General features: G+C 47.3%; 1 protein-coding gene across 9 annotated transcripts; it reads left to right on the top strand.

The window, feature by feature from the left end:
• The first annotated feature begins 476 nt into the window (after nt 1-476).
• Nucleotides 477-26,135, top strand: BRPF3 (bromodomain and PHD finger containing 3). Of its 9 annotated transcripts, none has more exons than XR_015705642.1 (15): nt 477-806; nt 1,748-3,150; nt 4,182-4,338; nt 5,805-5,936; nt 7,960-8,088; nt 8,467-8,779; nt 9,899-10,165; nt 10,335-10,835; nt 13,117-13,210; nt 15,663-15,760; nt 17,752-17,849; nt 19,849-20,003; nt 22,756-22,935; nt 25,152-25,592; nt 25,993-26,011. XR_015705642.1 is itself a non-coding variant. In XM_087761606.1 (15 exons), exons 1-15 carry the CDS (start codon nt 744-746, stop codon nt 25,767-25,769), a joined length of 3,972 nt encoding a protein of 1,323 aa, XP_087617732.1. In that variant the 5' UTR covers nt 477-743; the 3' UTR covers nt 25,770-26,135. The 9 variants fall into 9 exon arrangements, 4 of the variants coding, with proteins under 4 accessions (XP_087617732.1, XP_087617734.1, XP_087617733.1 ...); XR_015705644.1 differs by lacking the exon at nt 25,993-26,011 and having other exon boundaries at nt 22,756-22,861; nt 25,152-25,247; nt 25,484-25,592; XM_087761606.1 differs by having other exon boundaries at nt 25,152-25,247; nt 25,484-26,135.
• The last annotated feature ends 78 nt before the right edge of the window (nt 26,136-26,213 follow it).

Here is a 26,213-nt window from a genome sequence, read left to right as displayed (position 1 = left end):
CAAGAGAAACGTGTCGCTCCTGGAATTTGTTATATCTTTCTGGAATAACCTCGGGACTTCTTCTAGGTCTTGGTCCTGCGAGGTGCTGCTTGCTCTGACTCACGATTGAGGGCTTGTGGAGCTATGTCCTTCACAGAGCAGAAATGATGCAATGGCTAAGTACAAATTACGGGTTTGTAGCGTGTTTTCTTGTCTGTGAGTCCCACAGAAAGGGGCTGAAAGTGTGGATTGTTCTAAATAAGGGTGAGGTGCCAGTTCAGGCCTCTGTGTAGCAACAGATAAGCTCTGGGCTGACTTATCTTCTTGGGGAGATTTTGCATTTGCTTTTCTTTGTCTCCTCTCTGGCGTGTTTCTGCTTCAGCCCGTTTCTTCCCATAACTCATGTTCCCATCCCTGATACTGCCCTTCTTGCTTGCATTACTCACTTGGCTTCCTCTCTGCTTTCCCTCTTCGCTGCCTCCCTCCTTCGCCCTCAGATTGCTGGACTTCTGCCGCCGCATCTCCATCCTCCCCCAGATCATCGTGCCGGCTCCAGGTTTCTGCTCCGCTCCCCCTTGATGGGCACCTCTTTAATGTCTGGAGCCGACCCTCAAATAATTATCTGGGTTGCTGATTAGCAGTTTGCAAGGGCAGAGCTGGCTTGAGCTTTTTGTTAAGGCTCTGAGCAAATACCATTGCACGGTTCGTGGTGTAATCCAGAAGCTGTCTTGCTGCTTTCCTGCTCGTACCCCCATGGACTCTCCATGCAGAACCAGCTCAGGTGCCTGAACACGGATCGTGGCTCTGGAGGGGCTGAGCCAAAACTAGTAAGTCCATCTGGATCCATGCTGCTCGTTCCCATGCTCATTCCCCTTTGCTTCCTCATGGATCTCACTGAGGAGCAGAAGGGATGCACATCTAGCATCCGCTACGTTGCTCAGTTCATCCTCTGGTTCTGTTTGGGCTTTGTGACCCATTTTGCCTGCTGGGAAGGACATGGTCCGTTCAGCGCACGCTGTCTGCAGAGTGGCATAAGGAACAGCGACGTCTGCAAGAGGAGCGAAAGCAAAGCTGGGGGATGATTTTTCATTATGGGACTTTCTGTATCTGCAGTGTGGGAAAGGAAGGTGGTGGCAGCCCTGAGGTGGGAAACTTGGAGGAGCTCCCTCCTGGATTGAGGGAGCACTGCTAGTTTTCTCATACAGAGCTCAGCGACAAAAAAAATTGGGAAATGCATTCACAGGGCAGGAACAGTGCTTTCCTTTCCACCTGGAAAACATCCAGCGCATTTTGTGTGCTATTGGGGATATAAAAGAAAAGCCACATGCAAAACAACAGAGGAGAACTCCTTGGCTTATGTGAACTTAGTATGTGAACGGTGCAAGCAGACGTGATAAGCGCTGTTGGAATTTTGGGGGATCTGAATGGTTTGCTAAGCTGAATGCACAGCAGAGTGTTTGGATGCTATGCTGTAAAATATATTTCAGCTGTTCTCATCTGGTGGTATGGGGGTATATATGTCTCCTGGCATGCAAATAGAGAAGGTTGGAGGGTGCTGTGCATTGCTGTGATACACATTGCAAGAAATGGTTGATATATCCATTACCTGCTTGTGTGTAAGAAGGTGAAGAGGCCACAGCAAGCCTGAAATTGCTGGAGTCTCTAGTAGAAATGTTGCTCTGTTGCAACACTGAGTGAGTTTTTGAATCTGTGCTGCTCCTTGCTTGCCTCCTTGGCTTACACTGTCCTCTGTCCTGTTTTGCTACAGGGTCTCTGGACCGCAGCGATGAGGAAGCCTCGGAGGAGGTCCCGGCAGAACTTGGAGGGGAGGCGTTCCCCCTCGCCCTACAGCCTCAAGTGCTCACCGACTCGGGAGACCCTGACGTACGCTCAGGCCCAGCGGATTGTGGAGGTAGACATCGATGGGCGACTTCATCGCATCAGCATCTACGATCCCTTAAAAATCATCACAGAGGACGAGCTGACTGCCCAGGACATCACAGAGTGCAACAGCAACAAGGAAAACAGCGAGCAGCCCCTTTTCCCTTCCAAATCTAAGAAAACACCTTCCAAAGGCAAGAAGAAGGAGTCGTGCTCCAAACATGCCCCAGGGACGTCTTTACACTTACCCCAGCCCAACTTCCGAGTGGTGGACTCCTTCAGCCAGCCAGATGCCCCTCCTCTCCCTGCCGCCTACTACCGGTACATTGAAAAGCCTCCTGAGGACCTCGATGTAGAGGTGGAGTATGACATGGATGAGGAGGATCTGGCGTGGCTGGAAATGGTCAACGAGAAGAGAAGGGATGATGGTTATGGGACAGTTTCTGCTGACACTTTTGAGCTGCTGGTGGACCGGTTGGAAAAGGAGTCGTACCTTGAGAGCCGGAACAACGGGGCTCAGCAGTCCCTCATCGATGAGGATGCCTTCTGCTGCGTCTGCATGGACGATGAGTGTCACAACAGCAACGTTATCCTGTTCTGTGATATCTGCAATCTGGCCGTGCACCAGGAGTGTTACGGCGTGCCCTATATCCCCGAGGGGCAGTGGCTTTGCCGCTGCTGCTTACAGTCCCCTTCTCGGCCTGTGGATTGTGTCCTTTGCCCGAACAAAGGTGGAGCCTTCAAGCAGACCAGCGATGGCCGCTGGGCTCACGTGGTTTGTGCCATCTGGATCCCAGAGGTCTGCTTTGCAAACACTGTGTTCCTGGAGCCCATTGAAGGGATAAATAACATCCCCCCGGCCCGGTGGAAGCTCACATGCTATATCTGCAAGCAGAAGGGCATGGGAGCTGCTATCCAATGCCACAAGGTGAACTGTTACACTGCCTTCCATGTCACCTGTGCCCAGCGGGCTGGTCTCTTCATGAAGATCGAACCCATGAGGGAGACCAGCATCAACGGAACGACATTCACCGTGCGCAAGACTGCCTATTGCGAGAGTCATTCCCCACCTGGGACGGTGAAAAAAGGGTCTCCAGCTGCTAGCGGTGAGGGGCAGGAGCACACTGTGAAGGAGGAGGGAGAGGAGGAAGCTAATTCTGGCCCTCCCAAAGGGTCTCTGAAAAAGAACCAAGTGAAATTGAAGCAGAAGATCAAAAAGGAGCCTGGTGACGTGACCAACGGGCGTTCGTCTGTGCCCATGGTGACAGTCGCACAAATCCCCTCTTACAGGTGAGTGTTGCAGGTTTAGGGAAGGAACTGGACGGCTGGAGCTGGACAGGGCCTGTTTTGAGGACTCGGTCCCTCTCATTGTTGACCTTGGAAGCGCTGTCTCCAGTCAAGACATAGCAGTAACCGTGTTCAAAGCGTGCTCTGCAGAGTCATCCCGACCAGTGTTCTTCCACATGAGTGTCGCTGGCATGCTGTGGTTTCCTTGATTTGCTGAGCAGCCGTCCCAAACTGTCATGTAACACAGAATCCGTGGTTGTCCCTACCAGCAAACACCCATCGAGCATCCAGATTTACATAGATGGCTGTGAGGGTGTTTTTCAAATACTTCAAGTTGGCAGGCAGATAGGGGTCATCCTGCTATTAAATTTTTTCTTAATCTCCTCATTTCATAGTTTCTTAATTCCTCCTTTTATTACAGAGCATGTCAAACCTGTCAGTGTTGCAGGCAGCTTTGAATTTGGCTGTGTATTTTTTTCTCCCAGCTCTCTCTCATGCAGAACTAGGTAGTGCTGAATTTTTGTTTGGTGCCTGAGGAAGTGTGGTGATGTGTTGCCAGTATTTTCACAGATAAGCTTTGGTAAGCTGCTGATAAAGCACCACGTATAATCTAATGAATGGTTTGAAAAGGTTAAAATAGGTGCTGTGTTATTCTTGGGCTCCTGTCACATTAGTTTCCCAGATTTCACCTTAATAACATCAGACTTAAATGACCCCCAGGAAAGTTCTTGACACTGAAAGTAGTTTTGAAATTAAGGCTGGGAGCTGAATTGGTGATTGCGTGCTTTGACCATTCTGTGGCAAGTGCTTGGTGAGAACCTCCAGACAAGCTGCTCCTGAAACAGGGATATATTGTGAAGAGTAAGCACGTATATCTTTGCGGCGGGGAGATTGTACCAGTTGCATGTGCAGTTCAGAGCATGCATTGACACACCACCACAAAGCTTTGTTGGGAAACCTGATGGTATCACCAGGGTCTGCAGAGTCACGGTTGCTTTGCAGCTGGCTCCATGACACCTCTTTGCTTCCCTTAGGCTGAACAAAATCTGCAGTGGCCTCTCCCTCCAGAGGAAGAACCAGTTCATGCAGAGGCTCCACAACTACTGGCTGCTGAAGCGGCAGGCGAGGAACGGGGTGCCTCTGATCCGGCGCCTGCACTCGCACCTCCAGTCGCAGAGGAACGCGGAGCAGGTACTGGTCCCCGGCTGAATCCACATGGGAGGACAGAGAGCTTGCATTCTGGGGGGAGATGCCCTTGATGCATGGCAAGGAAGGGGAGTGAGGGTGAAAGGATCAGAGGGTGACCTGATTTAAGTCTCTTTTGGTCTCCTCTTGGTGTGCTCGTGCCTGAAGAGGCGAGTTAGTGTATCAGCGGGGTATCCGTCGTGCCACTAGAATTGGTGTTGATGAGCCAGCAGGTAGGAGTTTTTCCCCTGGGTCAGGAGACCCAGGATTGTGCAAGGGTGTGATGGGCCCTTGGTGGACTGATCCCTTAGATGAATCATAAAACCACGTTCCTCACGAGTGATTAAAGATCCCCTCCTCAAGAAAATGGGTGTTAGCTCCAGAGTCCTGGCCAAATTCCAGTTTGGGTCATTCTTCCTGCTGCTTCAATTTCTGACCCTCCCATGCACATTCATATGCAAGTTTAGACATAATCATCATCTCTGGACTCCTTTGCTTCCTCCTCTGAGCTGGCATCCAGAGTCACTCGACCTCGATGCTGTTAAACAGTTTGGCACGAGAACTCGTTGGTGAAGTAATGAAGCAGTCGGACTCTACGCTCTAACATAGCCTGTCCATAGGCACTGTGCACGTTGTGCACATGTGTTTTTACTGTAACTGGAGGAATTTATAGGCTTTTGGTTTGTATGAGGGCTGCTCTGAGTGATTAATAAAAAAATATTTCCCACTCATCAGTCTGGAGCTTTGGGAAGTGCAGCATTTCCTTGGTGTATTAAGTTAGCAATTTACCGTAAGTTCGTTCTTCAAAACAAATGTCCTATAAATACAAACCATCAAGATCTTGGGAAGCAATTGTCCTCTCTTGGCAATCGCACGGAAGTATATGCACTTCAGCTGTATCCTCAAAACCATTTGAAAAACTACAGATTTAGGAGAGGAAGGATAATTGCGTTGCGAAGCCACTGAATTGTGGCTTGGAAGGTGTGAGCTCATCTCCCAGCGTTGGCTGTTCCTTTGTGATTTGGCAAATCTCTTTCCGTGGCTCTATTTCTTATTGGTTACAAAGAGGATAATAATAGCTCTTCTCTCCCATGCTTTTGCTCACCTTTCCTTTATACTGTAAATGCTTTGGGCTGCCTCTTCGATGCACAGCAGCCAACAGAAAGAACTTCCAGCCACTGTAATGAACTTGGATGTAAAAGCAGGGAGGGTGTACACAAGCATGCACTGAAGCGTGTTCCCAGAGTGTAGTTACAGTATGATTTAGGCCTAACTTCACAGATAACATAGAATCCAGAAAGGCTGATGTTGTGTTTGTTAGACAGCTAAATGCTGTAGGAAGGAGGGGACATAGCCTGAACAAGAGACAGGAGGAAGACTATGAGAGCAATTTACAGGGGATGCCTTGAAAGAGGAGGAAACGCAGGAAGCCGGTCATGTTTTTCATCTCACCCCACTGTTCTGTCTTGCAGAAGGAGCAGGATGAGAAGACCAGTGCAGTGAAGGAAGAGCTGAAGTACTGGCAAAAACTGCGGCATGACTTGGAGCGCGCACGGCTGCTCATCGAGCTGATCCGTAAGAGGGAAAAACTCAAACGGGAGCAGGTAGGTAGTTTTGGCTGTCCTGTTGCTGCACTTAGCTTTGGTCCTGTGCAAGCACCCTGTGCTGCAGGAGGCAGAGGAGGAACACGACAGTTTTTCTGGAGCCTGTTCCTCTTTTCATAGAGTCTGACTTTTGAATGTGCAAAGCAGCCATCTCTCCCCGTGTCAGTCACAGGCTCGCACTGCTCAGCCTCTGCCCTCAGAACCGGTGCTGGGCTGCGGAGTGCTGGGAAAATGTATTTGCATAACTAACGGTAGATTTCATTCCTGACCTGCAGCACCCCTTCTGTTTCTGGGCAAGGACCAGGTGTCTTGCAGAGTAGAAGTTTGATCTCTTTAACGTTTATTTCAGGAGTTTGGTAATGCTTACTCCAGAGAAGAGGTCTAAATCACAATTCTGCTCTGCCTTTTGAAAGCTAAAAATTCCTGTGTTTTGCCCTCTAAGTACATTTTTGAGAAGATGCAGTTTTAAGATGGACACCATTTACTGATTTCCTCTTTGATCTGTGTGCAGTTCTCCAAAGTTGCACTGTTACTTCCCATGCTTGCCAGCTTTGCCTGTTGAGGGTCTTTGCTTGCCGTACCTGGTTGGACGGCAAAGCCACAACTGTGCTCTCTGGCACAAGTGTCTTCAAGGACAGCTTCATGAAAGAATCACCCTGTGCAGGGTGAGCCTGCACGCGCGGCCTCAGGCATTGCCTGGGTGCTCTCCCTGCTGCTAGGCACTCAGGCTATCTGCAGGGAGCCAGGCAGAAGGAAAGCAGCATCCTCTGTGATCACAGCCCCTCTGAAAGCTATTTTTTTGTGGCCAGAAACTGCCCACAGCTTTTCTGGAGTCTTTTTGATGCCAGCACTGGTTTATTTGCTACGTTGTCCCTGATTTACAGCAGTGGCTCAGTCCTGCTTGCTGTGTGGACATATTTTAGGTAGGAGGATCAAAAAAAAAATCACTCTTGGGCTTTGTTTGCTTTTGATATTTTGATATATCCATATCACAGTTGGCTAAATCCATAAAAGCTTGTTAAAACTACAGTGTGCTTTATAAAAGGATAAGGGTATCTAGTGGGAACTCTATCTCAGCCCAGCTTTTAGCTGAGTGGAGAAGGATGCTCCAGAGTCCTCAGTCTTTGCTCGGGTTCTTTCTTGTTTTGGGTGAAGAGTGTGGCCTTTATATCCATCTTCATTCATTCTCTTATTGATGCTGTCTTGTTGCTGAGCACATCAAATACAGTTTGCCTTATGTAAACAGACTTGCTTTCTTTTGCTACTGAAGTGGTTGATGTAATGACATAATGAGGGATTATAAGATCAAAGAAATTAAAACGTTAAAGGAGAAAGAAATACTTCTGTCCTGTTCCAGTCTCCTCTGAATAGAGTTTCAGTGTAAGAGATCAAACCGGTGCTGCAACTTGGTTGCTTGAAATCAGACAGTATTAGAGACTTCATAAAGGATGTAAGAAACTGTATTAGGAATTTGCAAACATCTAACCACTGTTGTTGTTTGCCTTCTGCCTTGAAGTGTGAGAGCTTATATCTTAAACTTTGTTTATGCTCTCTAGTCTAATTATGGATGTTGTTGTTCATGTAAACGCCTACATACTTTTAACTTTTGTGTAATGTTGCTAATTGGCATAATAATATCTTGAGGCAGGGAGTTCTACAGGATAATTTACCAGGCATGAAAATCTTCTTCCTGTTTTCATTTTTAGTTGAATTATCTTTTAATTTTATGGGGTTTTCTCTTGTTTTGGCTTTATAAGATTGGATAAACAGGAGTTCCCCATACAAAAGGACTGGACTGTGCAGTTAGACTCTGCTGTCTGCTAACATGCGTCCTGCACCTGGAGGGGACAGGGTGTCTGCCAAAAGTTCTTCAGCAGTGAGTGTACCAGGCTATTGGTACGATGACCTGAGGTTTCCACCACTGAGTAGAGCTGAGGTGATGATTCAGGTGAAACCGGAGGAAGACACCGCTCATGTACTCTGCCCTCAATAACTGTGCTCATCGCTGTTTTCCTGTTCCCAGGTCAAGGTTCAGCAGGCTGCTATGGAGCTACAGCTGACCCCTTTCAACGTACTTCTGCGCACCACACTGGACCTACTGCAGGAGAAGGATGCGGCCCAGATCTTTGCAGAGCCTGTTAACCTGAATGAGGCAAGTCTCTTTCCTAGAGGTGTCTAATGGGTTGTAGATGAGGTGTTGCTGGGCAGAAGCTCCTGTGCTATCATAACCCTGGAAGCACAAACCACCTTGTCGCAAGCTGCTGGTGGACTAAAGAATATCTCAAAGAGGACTCACAATGTGGGTATCCTTCCAGGCCAAAAAAGGGTATCATTTTCTGGAAGCTTCAGCACGTCTCAGACAAGTAATGTTTTGCAGAGCCAGGACGTGTCTGCCTTGACTGGGTGACACAGAAATGAACTTCTGGCGCTGCCCCTTGCCGGTGGAAAGGGCATTAAGAGTGCTTATGATGGATGCGCTCTAGTTGGCTAGTAAATGGTTTTTGTAATTGTACAGGTTTTATATGTTTAGGTTCCAGATTACCTGGAATTCATTTCCAACCCAATGGATTTTTCCACCATGAGGCGGAAGCTGGAGTCCCACCTGTACCGAACATTGGATGAGTTTGAGGAAGACTTTAACCTTATAGTTACCAACTGCATGAGGTATAATGCTAAAGACACGATTTTCCACCGAGCAGCTGTCCGGCTCAGAGACCTCGGAGGAGCGATATTGCGTCATGCACGGCGGCAGGCTGAAAACATCGGCTTTGACACTGATGTGGGGATTCACCTGCCCGAGTCACCCAAAACCGAGGACTTTTACCGCTTTTCTTGGGAGGATGGTGAGTGTTCATTAACCTTTATTTTTTCAGGTAGATCATAACTGTGTTCTTTGTTCTGAGCATGTCGTTCAGCCTGCGTGAAAATCATAGCCATCACTCAGCATACAAGAATTTTCCTATCCATCTATTTACTTAAGCATATATCTAACTCCTTCTTAGCCTCAAAGAGCAGGATTTCAGGTGAGCTGGGCACTCAGAGCTAGATGCAGCTTAGCTCCAGCTCTCCTAGTGCATGTCTGCCTCAGAAGAGCCTCGTGACTGCCCATGCTGTTTGATTTGTGCCATGGCTGTAGTATAAACTTGGTATTTTAAAGAACAATACAAAGGTGGATCTAGGATTTTTTGCTCTGAGGAGAGCTCATGTGTTTCACTGTAAATTGGCAAGGTATAGAGCAACTGGGTTAGACGGAGCACTGAGGGCTGGGAGGGGATGGTGTGGTGTTAAGGTACTGGAACCCAAGCAGTCCTTCTAGTCGAGCTTTTCCCTTCACAACATGACCACATCCATTCCCATAGCTGTCTTGAGATGCAGCTCCAAAGCACTGGTTGAATAACGTGGCTAAACTTAGTACAGAATATTGCTGCCAGCCAGCATGCAGAGCTCGCAGTCTGCTGTCCGTTTCCTCGGAGTTGCAGCCCTCTTGGATGCAGACAGACAGTCTGTTATGAAATTTGTGTTGGTGTACGATAGCACAGCCCTCAGCTGCCTGCCCTGCTTCAGCAGATGCCAGCCCTTCAGCAGAGCCAGAGGAATGGCAAACGTTATTTTTCGGCCAGTTCTCTTTGTGGTCTGATTTTGTCATTTAATCTGGCAGTGAAATAGGTTTCTGCCAAGGACCTGGACTGTGAGCTGTCTTGTGTGGGTGCGGACATGTGGTCTTTTACTGTTGCCCCTGGGACAGCAATGGGAACTGGAGGGCAGCAAGTTAAATCAGCTGCTCTTTACCCAAAGGAAGGAAGTCTAAGCTCCAAGGTTAACAATTCCTAAATCCCCAAACTAAAGCAGTTGGATCATGAATAGCAGCAGTGGGAATGAGTCATCCCAAATGCAGCAGTGGAGTTCCCTTCTTCAAGAAGCCGTGCTCCTTCCCTTCACTGTTACGCTCTCTTTTGATGCAGTGGATAACATCCTCCTCCCGGAGAACCGGGCTCACCTCTCCTTGGAGGCCCAGCTGAAGGAGCTGCTGGAGAAGCTAGACATGGTGAGCACCATGCGATCCAGCGGCGCCCGGACACGACGAATACGGCTCCTGAGACGGGAGATCAACTCCATTCGGCAGAAGCTGGCCCAGCAGCAGAACAAGACCATGCCCAACGGGGAGCCTGTGCCGCGGGAAGAGGGGCTGGATAAAACATCAAGGGAAGGGGACGAGGAAGGGGAGAAAGGTGAGAGGTTGCAGCAGGATTTTAGCTCCAGCTCTTCTAGTGCATGTCAACAGTCAAGATCTGCTGTTTCTCCTGTCCGTGGCCCTAGTGAAAGATGGGAATGGCTGTTGGTATTTTTGGCAATAACTCTTTCTAAAATGTTCAAGCAGATTCTTTATTCCTTTAACAGATGATGCCAAGCCCGCGCACCCTCCCACCCTGGAGCCCACGGGGCCTGCACCCTCTCTCTCCGAGCTGGACTCTCTGCAGGACCCTCCAACACTCAGACCCATCAGTGAAAGCAAGTCCTTGAATCAGCTACAGAAGAGGGTGATGTCGGACAGGGAACTCTTTGACAAGAAGGCGCTGCAGCGGGAGAGTCAAGCCTTCCAGCGCCTACTCAGTGACAACGGCCTGAACGGACTGGCCTTGTCGCCTGCAGACACCCCTGCCAGCCCCCCCTTCAGCGGCGTGGGCCGACGGACATCTGTCCTTTTTAAAAAAGCTAAGAATGGGGTGAAGCTGCAAAGAGGCCTGGACTGCTCCCTGGAGAACGGGGAGGACCATGGGCAGAGTGCGCAGCTTTCGCCCTCCCGCCCTGACGGGGAGCGACAAGCTCGGAAGCGGCCGCAGAGCAGGACCTGCAGCGAGAGTGATGGAGAGAAGTCGCCCAGGCAGGCGGGACAGAGAGGTAATTCCTTGGGATTTCTCTTCCTTCTGTACCCTTGGAAACTGTGAGATGGGGCTGAGGGAGTGGGAATCCTGGGGCCAAGTAAAGACGTCTGCATGCAAAATTATGCTTGGGGGAAACATAGTCCCCATAACCAGACATGCCTGATGAAAGCTTCAACTCTTCCACAGATTTCTAAAATAAGGCAGACAAGACACGTCTGTAATGAGTTGCACCTCTCTTCTCCACTGACTCTATGTGGAGTTTCTGGTAACTTAGTTCAGCTCTAGACACCTCCATTGTAAACATTTAAAGGTGCCAAGATGAAGCCCAGGGAGGTCACAAGTAATTCTTCCCTTTAGCAGTCAGCAGGGCTACTGTAAGAGAGAGTTTGCCGTTTTTTGTAGGGCAAGCCGACCAACATGCCCAGCTGCTTGCAAAGCTGTTGAATGGCCTGGCTGGAGACTCTGGGATCTCCAGTAAAGGCTGAGAAGCCTGCCCTCATGGAAGGGTTTGCGTTGGCTTGGCCACTCATAGGAGCGAGAGTTTCCTGCTGCAGAAATGGTGCATTCGGTTGGAAGTGTGCAGTGGAACAGTACCACAGCACCCATGTAAGATGAGATGTTAAACATTACTTTTACATCAGCTGTACCCTCAGTTCTGGGGTTTAAATAAAATTAGTGGGAATACGGAGCAGGTTCCTTTTCAAACTAGATCTGCAAATGAGAATAAGCAGCTGAGAAGGAATTTGGAAAGACACAAGGTGAAAAGGAACATCTGAGTGACAGCACAATGTGATTTCATTTTTATTCTGTGTTAACAGCCATCGTGGGAGAGTTCCCATCTGTAAGGCTTGACTTAGCCCCTACCTCAAATATTACCTTAAAGTTATTTGGCTGTCAGAAGGTTGCTAGCAAATCGAGAGTGGAAGGAAAGCAATTGAATGTGGGGATTGACTTACGAGAACGGGTTAAAGGAAACACAAATGGCTTCTCCAAAGGTCTGAGGGGCTCACCATCATCATCTGCCAGTAATTAAAGCAGAGAGGAGTTGTCCACAATGGATACAGGTCAGAATAAGAGGCTGAAATTAAAAAAGGGAAAATAAAGGCAGGGTGCTGGGAAATCACTGATAACTAGGCAGGGACATTTTGCCTCTGCTGAAGCAGCACTGTTGGCTTTTTCCAATGAGTTGCAGCACTGCTTTTGTGATTCAGCTCCTTCCACTGTTTCAAACACAATTGATTTCTCCTAACCAGAGGGAGTGTCTGGTGTGCCAAATCTGTGTTACCGCAGGAGCAGGTCAGCGTGATCGGGATTGTCAGAACAAGGTGTTTCCTAGAAATGTGCTCCTTGTGGCCATTCTGTATTTATAGCTGGAAAAACAATAGTGGCCTTGGCATGAATTTGCCCTTTTATGGCTGACGGGCTTTTGATGAGCACACGGGGAACCTGGGGGCGACGGGTCCCTGGATGGGGAAAGGCTGTGGTCATCTGGCTTTTTGCGCCTGCTCTGGGCTTGGGGATGCCCTCAGGGGTCATTCCCTGTCCACCCCTGCCTGTTCCTGGTTGTGGGATCTTGTCTCAGCTTGGAAGTGATCCCAGCTCTCTGTGTAGGTATCCCTCTGGTGCACAGAGCAGGAAACCTGGCAGTGAAGGGAATATTTCCAGCACTGTCAGCAGCTGGGGCAAAGAAGTGAAATATTCCACTTACGGCTACAGTGACATTTGTACCGGCCAGAGAGGAAGGTGGTGGGGAGCCGCCTTCTACCCAGGGGGAATTTGCTTCCTCAGTGTCTGCTCTGTCCACTGGAAAATCCCGTTTCCAGAAATTGAAGCAATGAGTTTTTCCTAGTGCAGTTTTCTCTCAGCAAAGAACCTGTAACCAAATAAGCCTGGGGTGAGGCAGGGAGAGGTCCATGTAAGGATGAAACCTCTGTGTCTTTTCCAAATGGCATCTGAAGCCAGATGAGCAAGTGGTTTATTTCCTGGCCTCTGGGCTTGCCCAGCGAGCTGGATGCTGCGTGGAGCTCTCCTATACCATCCCCAGGCACTTCTCCAGCACTTGCTTCTTTAGAGACAGCCTAATTTTTCATGTATTGGGGGTAGAAATACCTTTTGTTAGTCACCTTTTGGTTGCAGCTGAGTCTGGGGAACTGGGTGCAGAATTTCCCTCTCTGGTTGAAGTACTCAGCATCCTTGTGGCTGGCAGTCAAGGGACGGTGACCCTACCCGAGTCTTGGTAGCATCTCTGTGTGTTGCTGCTGCTTCTTTGGGCTGATTTCCGTTTGTCTCCTTGGCAGGAGTGACTAACGGCTTCACGAAACACGTAGAAAGCGGCTCTGACTCTGAGTGCAGCTCTGGCCTGGGTGGTGGACTGGTGTTTGAAGCCTGCAGGTAAGTGCCCTGTGCAGAACTGTTCCGCATAACACCTTCTGTGTCTGGATTAATCTGCCTGGTTTCATCATTTGACTTCTTTGTTTCAAACCCAGCCCAAACTGTTACTTATTTTGCGTGTTGACCCTAAAAGACAGAAACCTTCTGAGATTCCATTCTGTCCTCTTAAGCTGTAGGTCCCAAAAGCAGTGCTTGATTTTTCAAGCAAATGGGTATCTGTTACACTTCTGTTCCTCAATACATACACATCCTCCCTGCTGATGCATACCTTCTTGCAGTTCTTGAGAGCCAAAGCTAGAAAAACCTTGAATTCAAATGTCCAGTTCAGCCCTGCAGGTGAAGCTGAACTTCTACCACCTACTGAATCGCTGCTTTCTTCCTCTCAGAGGTTTAAAAGCAGAACTGGGCACTTCAGACAGGACCAAACAGACTTAAAGCAAACATCTGTCATCTTTTGGTCAGATGCAGTAGTCATACATGAGTACCATATCCATTTTCTGGTCTTATCTACCTATCCAGCCCTCCTAACACTGACTCAAGTGATTTCACAGCCCTTTCACTGCACAGCAAAACCTGTATTATGCCAGAATCATGTTTGTGTGTGTTGTGAGTGGCAGGCTGAGAACACTTGACTTTGATGGCTAAGATCATCCAGGACAGGCAGAAACAAGACTTCCTTAGTTGATATTCTTAGTAATATTTTCAGTGCCTTGAACACGTCATTGCCCTCTGCTTGTCTTTGATGACCCTGAGGGTGATGGCCCATCACTAGAAAAATATGTTCAGACATTTTATGCTTCCTCCCAATGCATGTGCTCAGTTAGTCCTGTAAGACCTCAAGCTTGCAATGACTTAAAATTGTAAAGCTCCCCATGCACACCCATTCTCAGGACTGAGGCTACAGTTTAGAACTAATAGCTGTGTAACAAATTATTCTGCAGCAGGGTTGAATCCCAGGAGCATTTTTTAAATGAAAACTTTGCTCTGCCATGCAGAGTGACCCTGTGTGTTAGCTGTCAAAAGAGGTGCATAAGTTTGCAGTTGTAGCTAAGGTTTGATGAGTGTTTCCATTATAAATCTGTTTGCAAAGGCTTTTGTGCCCATGACAAGGGGCAAGGCCCTGGGTTCAGAGGAGCAATTTTGGTGCGAGGGCTTTTCCCTGCGGCAGAATGATCCCACCTCCACAGTCAGGTTCTGGGAAGCCTGAGGGAAGCGCGTGGCACCCCAGCAAATTATCTCTCCTAGCGCATGCTGAGCCCCTTGGAGGCACAGGATCTCCAGCTCTTCTCTGAGATGGGACACCCACACACTTCTTCATCTCTCCCCTCTTCTCTGGGCTATGTGTCCAGACCTTCAGCTCAGTCATTGCCTCCTCTGTAAGCTGGATACTACCATGACCCCCATGCAGATCTCACAAGAAGCTATTGCAATAAACTATCGTAAGGCGAGGAGCCGCATCGAAGGGAACAAAAAGGAGAGACCTGGATTTGCGCATAGTTGCAGCATCATTTAAATGGGGGCTCTTGAGTCATGCAGAAGTCCTTCATGGAGTGAGGATGCTGTCAGAACAGGACCAGGAGCCAGAAACTCCCTTTCAAACCATGGCTTGGCCCTACAGCCCCACCGTATTTGCCTCCATTTCCCCATCTGTAAGTGAGGGATACAAGTCTGAATTCCCTGGGGAGTGTGGGGACTTGCTAGTTGATGTTTGTATAGTACTTTGAAGATGAAAAGTCCGATGTAAGTGCTTATTACAATAATTGCAAGCAATTCACACAGCAAAAATTACATTAGAGTTATGTGACACCCACGAAACAAGGAATTAAAAACAAGCTGCTGTCTCATGGATAACTTGTACAATTATTCTATTTAGGAACAGCTCTCTCTACTGCTTTTTCTCCAGTCTTTCTTTTTGAGCACCAAATTCACTCAGAATAGGTTGCTTATTAGAAAATTGTAAAAGAAAAAAAAAGAATTACAATAAGTGAAAAAATATGATTGCTTGAGGTGGAGATCATCCATTTTCTGAAGTGTTTGTAGTAATGAGGTGAAAGGATGTTCAGGACGTGGGCTGAGAGAGTCCAACTGCGTATATATTGGAGTCGTGTTGGAGGGCTGCTCTATCATTTCTGAAGCCCGTGCACAACTGGGTGAGCTCATGCAAGCTCCAAGCATCATGGCATCAGCTCTCCAGTCTTCGCTGGGTTTCTTCCTCATGTTCGTAGCTTGGTTTCTATTAGGCCCTGTTCATTGCTCATGGCAAAGCTGGGATGATGTCCAGTGTACTTGCACCAGAAGAGATGTATTGATGACATTTTGTTGAAGTATTCAGTGTTCTTTCAAGTCAATTTTCCAGTATTTTAAGCAGAGTTGGGGAATCCATTTACTTGGCTTTCTTTTCAAGGGTAATCTGTTTTCTCCTAATAGCTATTTTTCTATATCTTTCTAACAGTGGTTTGATGCCTCCCAAGCGAAGTCGAGGGAAGCCAGCTCTTTCTCGGGTGCCCTTCTTGGAAGGTGTGAATGGAGACTCCGATTACAGCAGCTCAGGTGAGGACGGCTGCACAGCAGCCTCGCTTTGGGGAACACCCTGCTGTGGTCCCACTGCACCGTAGGGCTGACATCCATCTGAACCAGGGGGAGCAGGTCTCAATGCACGCCGGCAACGAGTCCTGCATGAACTATCCAGATTATAAAATCAGACTGCTGACCTGCCTGCGCATTATCACCTGCTTTGTTACAAATTCAGGTTATTGCACAAAAGGTTTTCCTGCTTTCACTTTTACTGATTGCCTGTGCCCTGTGTTCTCCTCGGATGGGTGCTTTCTGTAGGTCTGGTGTGTGTAATATCCCTGGCACTGTCTTCTCCTGTTTTGGGACTAGTTTTCTTTAATGACACTGCAGTAGAAACAGTAAATCATAATTATAAGAGGGGTCTCTCCGGAGATGACTTCATAGCGGTTCCCTCTTGTATTGCTATCATTGCTTTCAAGGTCTTTGTAACAAAGTCATCTTTGTCAGACTGTGCTATACAGCGGTAAAATTAAGTCACACTTCTCTAATACTACCCAAGGCACTACACCGATCTTCCAGCGCTCACACGACCAGATTCTTGTCTTTCTTACGGTGTGTCAATGATAGAGTTATTGCAGGTCTATGCTGAAATCAGAATTCATCTTTGACTCCCTGGTACGCCTGTGCCCTTCTGTACAGCTCCTGTGCACTGGCTCCTGTCTCCCTGGGAACCGTTATTATCCTGGACCCTGCGTGCTCAGCAATCTGCTTTGGAGATAAGCTTACAGAGCAGGGCTGGTACTGGGAGAATTAGAATCAGTGGGACCATTCTGTGTTTTATAACATCGTTTCATTAATGGAAGAATACATTTGGAATGCAATAGCGGAGAAGCACATCAGATCCGTCTTGGCAGTGTGCTCATTTGGGTTGTATTCAGCCTTTTCTAGATTCAGTCTGACTTCTGGCAAAGCCAGTGTGTGTGTATTGACCATTTTCCCCAGAGCAAGCACTACTTGCTGTAAAATTCACATTGATGAAGATTACTCCCTTTCCAGGACCAGGAGCTGACAGATTAGTTATTCGCGTCTTGAATGGATCTTTTGCAATACATCCGACTTGCAGTTTGAAAAAATTGATGGCTAATAGCATTCTGTCAACTAGAACCAGGCATTCCCTGCAGAGATCAAATAGCCCCAAAGTATATGGCATCAGAATAGTCTAGATATTTGTATTTAGGAGGAATAAAAAGGAACTCCCTGAACAGTGGTCCAAGTTAATCTCGGATACAGCTTCATCAGTTCCATTGAGGATGGATTTGGCTTGGTGGAGCCTAATGGACCAAATTCATCTCTTGCATACCCATTTGATTTCAGTGATATAGCAGCTCTTCACTCCAGAACTGAATGTGATTAATATTTCCATATTGAAGAGTTCATCTGCAGCTACATGCATACGCAGACTTAGACCCGTGATTTAGGAGAGTGTGGCTTTATCTTAATGTGGGACAGAACTGTATTGACAGAGCATAAAGAAGGCTGGATATTCACCGTGGCCAGGCCAGATCTCACTGCACGTTAAATTTTATCATAAACTCACTGCAGATGAGATGTGTGTCTTATCACCTCTGGTTTGGATACCCAATGCATATAGGTACAAACAATAAGTGGCTTTCCATTTTACACTAGGTCTTGATTAAGAGAAATGGTTTGAAATTACGGTTATGTGCACATAGTAGTGATTAAATGTATGCTCTTGCGTGACAAATAGCTGGACAATACGTTTGTTATGAAGAAAAAATGAAATTCCAGCTTTCTGCTTGCTGCAGAAGCAGATAGATTAAAAAATTAAAATGGAAGTATTGTCAGTATCTTTTAAGTACAACAGTAGTTCATCTGTTTTAGCTGATTGCTACTGAGACAATGCAGGCCGTCACACCTGGGTTAGATGACGGTGTAGTTTTTTTGTGTTATCGTAACCTCCTTGCTCGTAATCACCCTCCTAAACCATGTCTCCTTCTGTCCCTTAGGCAGGACTCTCCTGATGGCCTTTGAGAATCAGGCTGAGCTGGAGCCCTTGGAGCTTGTGTGGGCCAAGTGCCGCGGCTATCCCTCCTACCCTGCCTTGGTAAGTACCCCGGTGCTCTCTCGCAGCCTGTACCTGCAGTGCACGTAGCCCAGAACACAGTGCTGGTGTGCAGCGTAACCAGACAGAAAAGGAAGACTTCCCAAAATCATGCAATATGTGCTTTTTTTTCCCCTGTCCCCTTTGCACAGTTAATTTTCCCTGTGCTCATTGTTTCAGAGCATTGCAGAGGATTCATAAAACATTGGTCTCTCGGTGCCAGGGATAGGAGGAGATCTTTCCTCTCCTCTCCTGTTCACTCTGCAGGTATGGGGAAAGTAATCAGTACTGTTGGCATGAGAAGACCTAAATTTTGTAAAGGCAGGCACCAGATTCCACTGGTGTCTAACTGCCCGCACATTTTCCTATATAGTGAGTACAACTCCATATGTAGGTGCCCAGCTGGCCTTGTGATGTATATATCCTCTTCAATAACCATATGTTTTATTTAAATATGAGAATACATGCATGTGTTTGCACCTAGTCCTTTCAACGATATTTCTTTAATATTTATCTGTCTTTGGATATTTGATATTAACGTGAAATCCATAAACCTGGCTTCAGTGAGCACCGTACTCAGTTCCAAAGCAAGACATGACATGCAGCTATTGCTAGGAAGTGCCAGTACCACTGCAAGCTTTTAAGTGCTTGTTAAGTTATCAACAGAGGTTGCTGAAGTAAGTATATAAGTAAGAACATGAGATAGGCTGACTATGTTTTGTTGTTTCTGCTACTTTTAAATATATCCCTTGAGACGTGGCTTTTCTTGCCGTCTCTGCTCCGTGTAATTTCTGCATGGCTGCAGCCATCCCCTTAAGTATCTTTATGGTTGGGATCGCTAAGACAGACAGCGCTTGTGACTGCTGAGAAATTGCAGGGGGTGAAAGCAAGTGTGTTCATCACGGAAATTACACAGGTCTCTCCATCCAAGCAGCAGAGCTGTGAAACCATCCGTAAGCTGACACAGCATGTATGCCTGGCCATGGCTGAGCACAGTTCTGATGCCATCAAAAAGGGCAGATTCTGCTAAAAGCGTGACCCTCATCCATGCTCTTACTCTAAGTGGGAGCCCAGAGGAGAGAATAGCTATGGATCTGCTAGCCATGTTGGCCCGCCAAAGCATTTTTAGATATTCATGTGGCTACAGCCAAAGTTAAACTGTGCTTTAGCATGGCTTTAAACACTGAGATTGCCTCAAAAAAAGCAATCTGTTGTGGTGGAAAAGTGTCTTAATAAATTCCTACAGCTGGCCAATGTCAAAGCCAAGCTGCTTCTTCAAGCTCTTAGAAGCCAAGAGCAGGAGGCGAAGAAGACGAGAGCGAGTATCGCATCCACCCTTTGCTGTTTCGTTGTCCTCCTGTGATCACACAGCACAAATGTTGGACACTGACATTTCTGCTTTATATGGGGAGAATCGATGCATGTGTTGTTACTTCTCTCCAAAATAACTATAGTCTGTGTTCCTCTGGCCTGATACAGCTGGCACTGCCTGTCAACTCTCCAAACATTGGGTCTGATTCTGATCTAACAGCAGTATAAATCTGAGCAATGCCGCTGAATTCAACTGAATGGCACCAGAATGGAGCTGTCGTGAAATCGGATTATGCCTGCTGAGTATAGCAATGGTGTTGCATTTATTGTACAAGTTAGGAGTGAGGGAAGGAAACCCTTTGCTGAACACAACAATACTGAGTTTGTACTAAATTACCAATTAGTGTAAATGCATCTACATCCACACAGAACCGCATACTTATGTCCTTGCCCTTTTTTAAGATCGGGTGCTTGGCCTTTGGACTGACTGGCTTCCCTTCCACAGGGGAAGCCTCGAGGACAGGAAAATTCTTTAAAAATTGCACTGAGACAGTGCAGGCAATTTTGCTTACCCATCCTAAGTAGATTTTAATTGTCTAGCTTGAGTAGACTGAAAGAACAGAAAAAGAAATGCATTCTCTGCAGTACTTGAAGGGTTTCGTGCTTAAATATCCTTTCCCTGTGTCACTAGATAATCGATCCCAAGATGCCGCGTGAGGGTTTGCTCCACAATGGAGTCCCCATCCCAGTACCACCCATGGATGTGTTGAAGTTGGGGGAGCAGAGGCAGACAGAGGCAGGAGAAAAGCTCTTCCTTGTCCTTTTCTTTGACAACAAGAGAACCTGGTGAGTGTGTGCAGATAGGCGGGGGCCTGTGGCGAGTGCTGTGGCAGAGAGGGAAGATAATGTCAAATCTTTGGTATATGGGAGCATACAGGGGTTATGATGATGATGATGATGTTACATGTAAATTGGAGAATTTAAATATGCAGCAGTCAAGAAGAGTCTAAATGAGGAAGCCAGCCTGCTTTTCCCTGGCCCAAGAGCATGACGTCTGACTGCTCCACTTCCATGGTGAATAGCCCAGCATCCTTCACCCAGGGGTCACATCACCACAAAAATACTGAGGTACCTGAAAAGCCAGTTTAGTAGTCAAAATCTGCAGCAAATTAGAGAGAGCATTTGACTTTAAACACCAGCAGACTGAGCAGCCAGTTCCACTGCTGCACAAAAGATTTGCGAAAAATCTCCAGGGTAACATTTTCAAAATGTTGGGTTTATTCCATATTTAGACTTGCCTGATTTTTCAGAGGTGCTGAGTACCTGCAGTTTTCAAATCAAGATATTTGTTTAAGATGGAAAATGTAGGTGTAAGCCCCTGGTTCGGGGCAAGTGAAATATCTCAAGGCCTTTTACCATTCTGTCTCAGACAGACTGAATCTGCTGATTTTAATACCAGTGGCTGACCAGGCTCACATGGTAGCAATAACCTGGCCAGATATAATAAGCCACAAACCAGTGAAGTGCCTTAAAAATGAGCAATAAGGCTTTGAAATCTGTGTATGAAACAATGGGAAACTTGTAAAATTGGAGCATTATGCTGGAAGAGGTGAGTCCCCGTAATGAGGCAGGCAGCCACAAGCCAGACCCACTGGATTATTTAACCAGCAAATGCCACATGGGAACACGAACCAAGCAAATAAATTGTCACCCAGGAGACAATACCTGTGTGCAGCTGGGATCACAGAGCCAGAGAGTTTATACTGCGGAAAAAGCGGATGCTGGGCAGTTGGGGTGCACGTGGGAACGGAGGAGAGCATGGGCTTGCCTCTTCTTCTGCTGCCTCTATGAAATAAAATACCAAGAGCTTAAAAAGGAGCCTCGTGGTACTTTGAGAGCCCTTCTCCTCCTTATTCTCCCCGGGAAGGTCTTTGCCGGCATCCCTGGAAGGGGTTTGAGTGTGGCTGCAGCCAGGCAGAGAGAGCATCTCCCATAAGAGCAGGGAAGGACAGGGGCAGGAGGAAGGAGGCAAACATTGCCTGGAGGCTGTGTTGCAGCTGGAGGGAAGGTGCGTCATGGAGAGAGAGCAGAGCCAAACACACAGCGGGGTAAAGCAGCAAGGGGGAGTGTTTCCCCTTACATTTTGGGGCTGCTGCAGTGTTTTATGCAGTTTAAAGAGACGGAGGCAAGGTGCAACACAGGCAAAGGAAAAGCATGTGCCGTCTTCGTGGGAAGCTGAGAAGGGGGCCACATTTGCATCACCTGATGAGTATGTTTGTGTCCTCTGGGGAAAAGAGGTGCCAAAAGACACCTCCCGAGGTTTGTTATTAGTATGCCGCATTGTTTCCTTGTCCCTGATTACCAGAACCACTTGATACAGGCATGTTCTTCAAAGAGGTACTAATGATTTTTAGCTGAAAATCAATGGCAGTGCCCTGCTTCCTGTTGCTGTAGCCATCAGTTTTGAAAAAATCTAAATCCAAGCTTGTCATTGAAACTACCTTCCCAATAAAAATCAGCATTTCCTTGGCTTTGCCCAGCTTTTGTTAAAGACAGGCTCTGGTGGATGTTTACACTCTTAAGTGGCCACTTAGAGCCTTGTTTGCAGTTTGTGGGAAGCTAAGGTGCCTCAGGAAAGTCCTAAAAACCCCTCTTAGTGCCAGATCCAAATTCTGCTGACTTCAGTGATGCTGCAGAAGGGTCACAAAGACTGAAATTGGCCCCTCGTCTTCTGGGTGAAGATAAGCTGAGCTGCCCTGGGTTGCCCATGTTGGCTGGCTGGGAGATGCATTGAACTGTGCTAGCAGTGGCTGAGCTGAACTCCGAGGGGCTGGACTTCATTAGGAAAGGTGACGTGTTTCTGAGTGTGCTAGCGAACCTGGGCTAATGACTGCACAATAAAAACTTGCTATAGAAAAGGCACTTGCAATTTAAGTCATCAGTTGCAGTCAACTTGGAGCGTGTCTACTGGAAGCGACCTGTTTCTGGATGATACTCCAGCAGTTGTAGTCACCCAAACCCTGATGCTTACAGCCTCTTGGAACAAGGCAGAGCTTTCTTGGGGATAAAAACTTACTTTCCACCATGGAAGTCCCTGTATTGCTGCTCTGTGGAAGACAGGAGTTTCCAAGTTTCCCCTGGAGCTCCAAGGAGCACTGAAAGCCTTGAGTAAGGACTGCAAGGAGAGATAAAACTGTGCTCGTGCAGGAAGACATTGTGGCTACAGGTGGTTCTTCCACGTCAAATGCAGGCATTTAAACATTTGTAGCATCGTTGTGGGGTGTTAATGATAAACAAATAGATCACAGGAACGTAGCTACTCCTGGGGAGGAGATGATGACTAGGAGTAATTGCTGCTGAGACATGTGGGGAATGCTTGAGGAGCTGGAGTACTTAGCCATGTCTTGGAAACTCTTGGGACAAACTCCTTGGCCTGTTGGAGCAGGTATGAGAGCCAGGCATATTGGAGCAGTCTCCTGCAGAGAGCTCAGGCGTAGCGTTGTGAGGGCAAGAGGCCTCCAGGTGTTTGCTCTTCTTTCCCCATTGTCCCTCTCGATGCCCTTGATGACAGGGCTCTGCGCTCTCCTTTCTATTGCAGGCAGTGGCTTCCACGTGACAAAGTCTACCCTCTCGGCGTGGACGACACAGTGGACAAGTTAAAGATGATGGAAGGACGAAAAACCAGCATCCGCAAGTCTGTGCAGGTGGCATATGACCGAGCCATGATTCACATGAGCCGCGTGCGGGGAGATCATCCCTTCATTACGTCCAATTATCTGTAAGGGGTCGGGGTGGCCGGTCCTCCTTTTCCTCCAGACCCCGTGCTCGCTGTGTCGGCAGAGCAGACCGTCTCATGCACTGAGCGGCTGGGGAACGCTGTTCCCAGCAGCTGTCAGCACTCCTCGAAGTACCGTGAAATGTGCCAAAAAACCTGTCCAGCTTCTTTCTGAATGTGTCTCGTTGAAGAGCTGGCAGGAGATGAAATGTATAGTCTACAGGGCCAGGAGTAAGGTAGTTAGGAAAAGCTGCCAGGGGACGGGAGCCAAGGTGAGTTGACGCAGTGAGCAGAGTGCAGCACTCGGCTGTTTGGACCTCGTGCACCCTCCCTCGCCCCTGCCTCCCCCGTGCCGCCAGGGTTTATAAGTCGTCAGCCAGCCCCGAGTAATTCCCGGGAACCCGTCACCACTGTAACTGAACCAGGATCCTTTACTGCAATCCCAACTGGACTTTCTTGTGCCAAATTTACCCTAACCATTATTGGCCTTTTTATTTTTCTAAATGACATTGATTGTCCCATCACGTTAAAAAAAATCGTAGCTGGGAGTTTGCGTTATGATTTTCCTGCCTACGTACATAGTGTTTTCGTGTTAGATTTCTCTCATTGCATTTAGAAAAGCCTGAGATATTTTGGTAACCTTCTCCTCTGCTGCACACACTTACATGCACAGATGCACAGAGCTTTAAATACGAAAAGCAAATTAGCTGATTTTTGTGTGTGTGTGTGTTATGTCCTAGAAATTTATTTGGTAGTTTCACATTTAAATTCTGATTTCTGTGACTGTGCTTGTTCCAGTAACATTTCATATCATGGTTTAGTACAGTACTGAGTCTAAGCATTAAAGATAACTTCCTTTTTTTAAGAAGAAAAACTAATTTTGGAGGTGTCTAATGAGCCAGAGCAGCTTTGCAGGCACTGAGGTTGATCAGGGTTGGAGGGAGATACATCTTTTGTGTTGGTTTATGCACATTCGGTGTAAGGCTCCTCTTCCTTTCTTCCCTTTTTTCTGTCTCTCTAACGTTTTCCTCTGACTCGGTTTGGATTGAAACCAAGCACTAACTAGAGCACACGACCATTTTGCCTTTTCGCCTTCTCCCACACGCGCATATCCTTTCCCTGGCGTGTGGGTCTCCAGCGTTGTCATCCATTAAAACCCAAGTAAACCCAGCTCTGCAGACAATCCCTGGTTTTTTGGGTTTGCATTGCAAAAACGGGGACAACTGATGTTTGGAAACTTGATGACAAAACCTTTTCTATTAGCCAAGGACTTTATGATTTCTCTGGTCTCTTCTGTTGTGTATCCCTTTTTGCTTTCCCATTTTGAGAACCAAAGGTGCAGAGCAAGATTGTAGATTGAATATCATCATTTCGCTTTTTAACTCAATATTTTTTTATTATTTTAACTTTTTCATACTGAAGAGAATGTGGGGTCAAAATAATAATAATTAATAATAATAATAATGACTAGTGGGGAGTAATCACTGCCATTTCTACTTGGTCTACTTTTTTAAAATACCACTTCTTATACATTGGGACATGGAACCACACTTTAAGGAAGATTCCTGTAACATATAGAGATGGGGCATAGGATTTTGTAAAAATAATAATAATAATAATGCCTATGGAGTGTGGCTAGGGAAGGATGTTGTGTATATAGTTGTAAAATATTGTTCTAAATTATTTAGACCTATTGTCACCATTCTTGAAGTCCTCAGTTGTGTTGCTGGGTCTTTTATATGCACACAGTGTAATTTATTTAAAGGAACATACACTTTTTCAGATGGTAGCTCAGCTGTGGACTTGTGACCCGTGTATATGTTTTATGATCTTGAGATTTGGGTTTTTTGGTTTTTGTTTTGTTTTGTTTTTAAATGACATTTTAGAATTTGAATTGGCTAATCCTGCTGTTGCTACGGGACCTAAACGTTACTGTCAGTCTGCTGTAAAGCACAGATCGCTCTATTTATTGTAGAAAGTGAGTTTATTTGCTTTCTAGAATTGTTTATATCAGATGGTATAAGAGAGGTAATAAGAAAATCTATGCTTGTAAAGAAAAAAAATGCTAATTTTACCTACTATAATCTGATTGTCTGAGACTATATTTTCTCTCCGAGAAATAAATGTTCTAACGTATAAAAAAGAAAAGAGTCTTTCCGTGCTAGTGTTGTCCTGAGGTCCAGGACATTGCTTACCGTGATGGTATTTATTCGTCCCAGTCGTCCCAGATGCGGGCGTAAAGCAGTCACAAAGAGCAGTGATAGGGAAGTGACACGCGGAGGGATTTCTTGGGCTGCCTTGAACATCTCCCAGAGGTGAGTTTATTCCCTGTGCAATGGGTGACAGGGTTGGGTGCTGCAGGATGGGATCCCACCTGGCGCCATGCACGGAAGCCCTCTGGCCAGGGGGTGGCTGAGAGCCCCAAAGGGATGGGAATTGGGAATTTGGGGCTTGAATCCCCTCTAGTGCTGCTCATGCTGGGGAGGGTTTTCCATCTTAGCATGGCTCTTGTGTCATCTCTCTTCCCTAAGATGCATTTTCCTCCCTGCAGAGGTTTGTGTTGCCGCAGGTGGTTGCGCACCATCAGGACCCCTTTGCTGCCCGGCCCCTCTCTGCAGACCCGGGGTTTCGCTGGAGGCTGCTGCTCTCTGAGGATGCAGGTATCGTTCCCATCCACCACGAGCACGAAGCCCTTCTGGGGCCAGAGGCACGGACCCACCGCCGCGATGCAAAACCCTGCAGGAACCAGGGGACACTTTTCCCTTCCCTTCTCCCATCCCATTGTCAGCCCGAGTGCCCCGAGTTCTGCAGGGGACAGATACAGTCACCTGCTTTGAGGCCTCATCCTGGCTCTCGCCTCCTTGCCCAGCCTCTCTGCCTCCCTTGCCAGCACGTCTTCTGCCTCCCGGGCTCGGACAATTGTCAGCATGATTCATGAAAAGCCCTGGGTTCCGATAATCTCCCATCCTCAGTGCCTGCCATGCTATCATGGTCCCTGACCCTCATCTTGAACTGATATTGAAATATTGAGTAATTAAATTCTTGTTTTCTCCCTAATAGGTTTGTCCTTTCAGATGCTTCTGCCTCTATTTTGAAGGCAAGGCTGCCACGGGTCTCTCCAGCACCAGTTTGCAAAGCTGGGTTTGTCCTGCCTGGATCCGGCCCCGGCAGCAGCATCTGCCGGAGCTGCTGAGATCCGCTGTCCCTCCGGAGCTGGTGCGACAGCATCCCCGGGGGCTGCCGCCGATGGCACCTTTGCCTGAAACCAGTCATTAATTCAC

This window comes from Nipponia nippon, unplaced genomic scaffold, assembly GCF_047370975.1.
Source record: "Nipponia nippon isolate SJK-2023a ecotype South Korea unplaced genomic scaffold, ASM4737097v1 scaffold_25, whole genome shotgun sequence".
NCBI classification, from domain to species: domain Eukaryota; kingdom Metazoa; phylum Chordata; class Aves; order Pelecaniformes; family Threskiornithidae; genus Nipponia; species Nipponia nippon.
This window is presented reverse-complemented; position numbering and strand designations above follow the sequence as displayed.

Coding starts and splice junctions, on each gene's coding strand:
- BRPF3 (XM_087761606.1), top strand. CDS start 744: ATGCAGAACCAGCTCAGGTGCCTGAACACGGATCGTGGCTCTGGAGGG. Junction 3,151..4,181: donor GCACAAATCCCCTCTTACAG/GTGAGTGTTGCA, acceptor TGCTTCCCTTAG/GCTGAACAAAATCTGCAGTG. Junction 15,761..17,751: donor CTCCGATTACAGCAGCTCAG/GTGAGGACGGCT, acceptor TCTGTCCCTTAG/GCAGGACTCTCCTGATGGCC.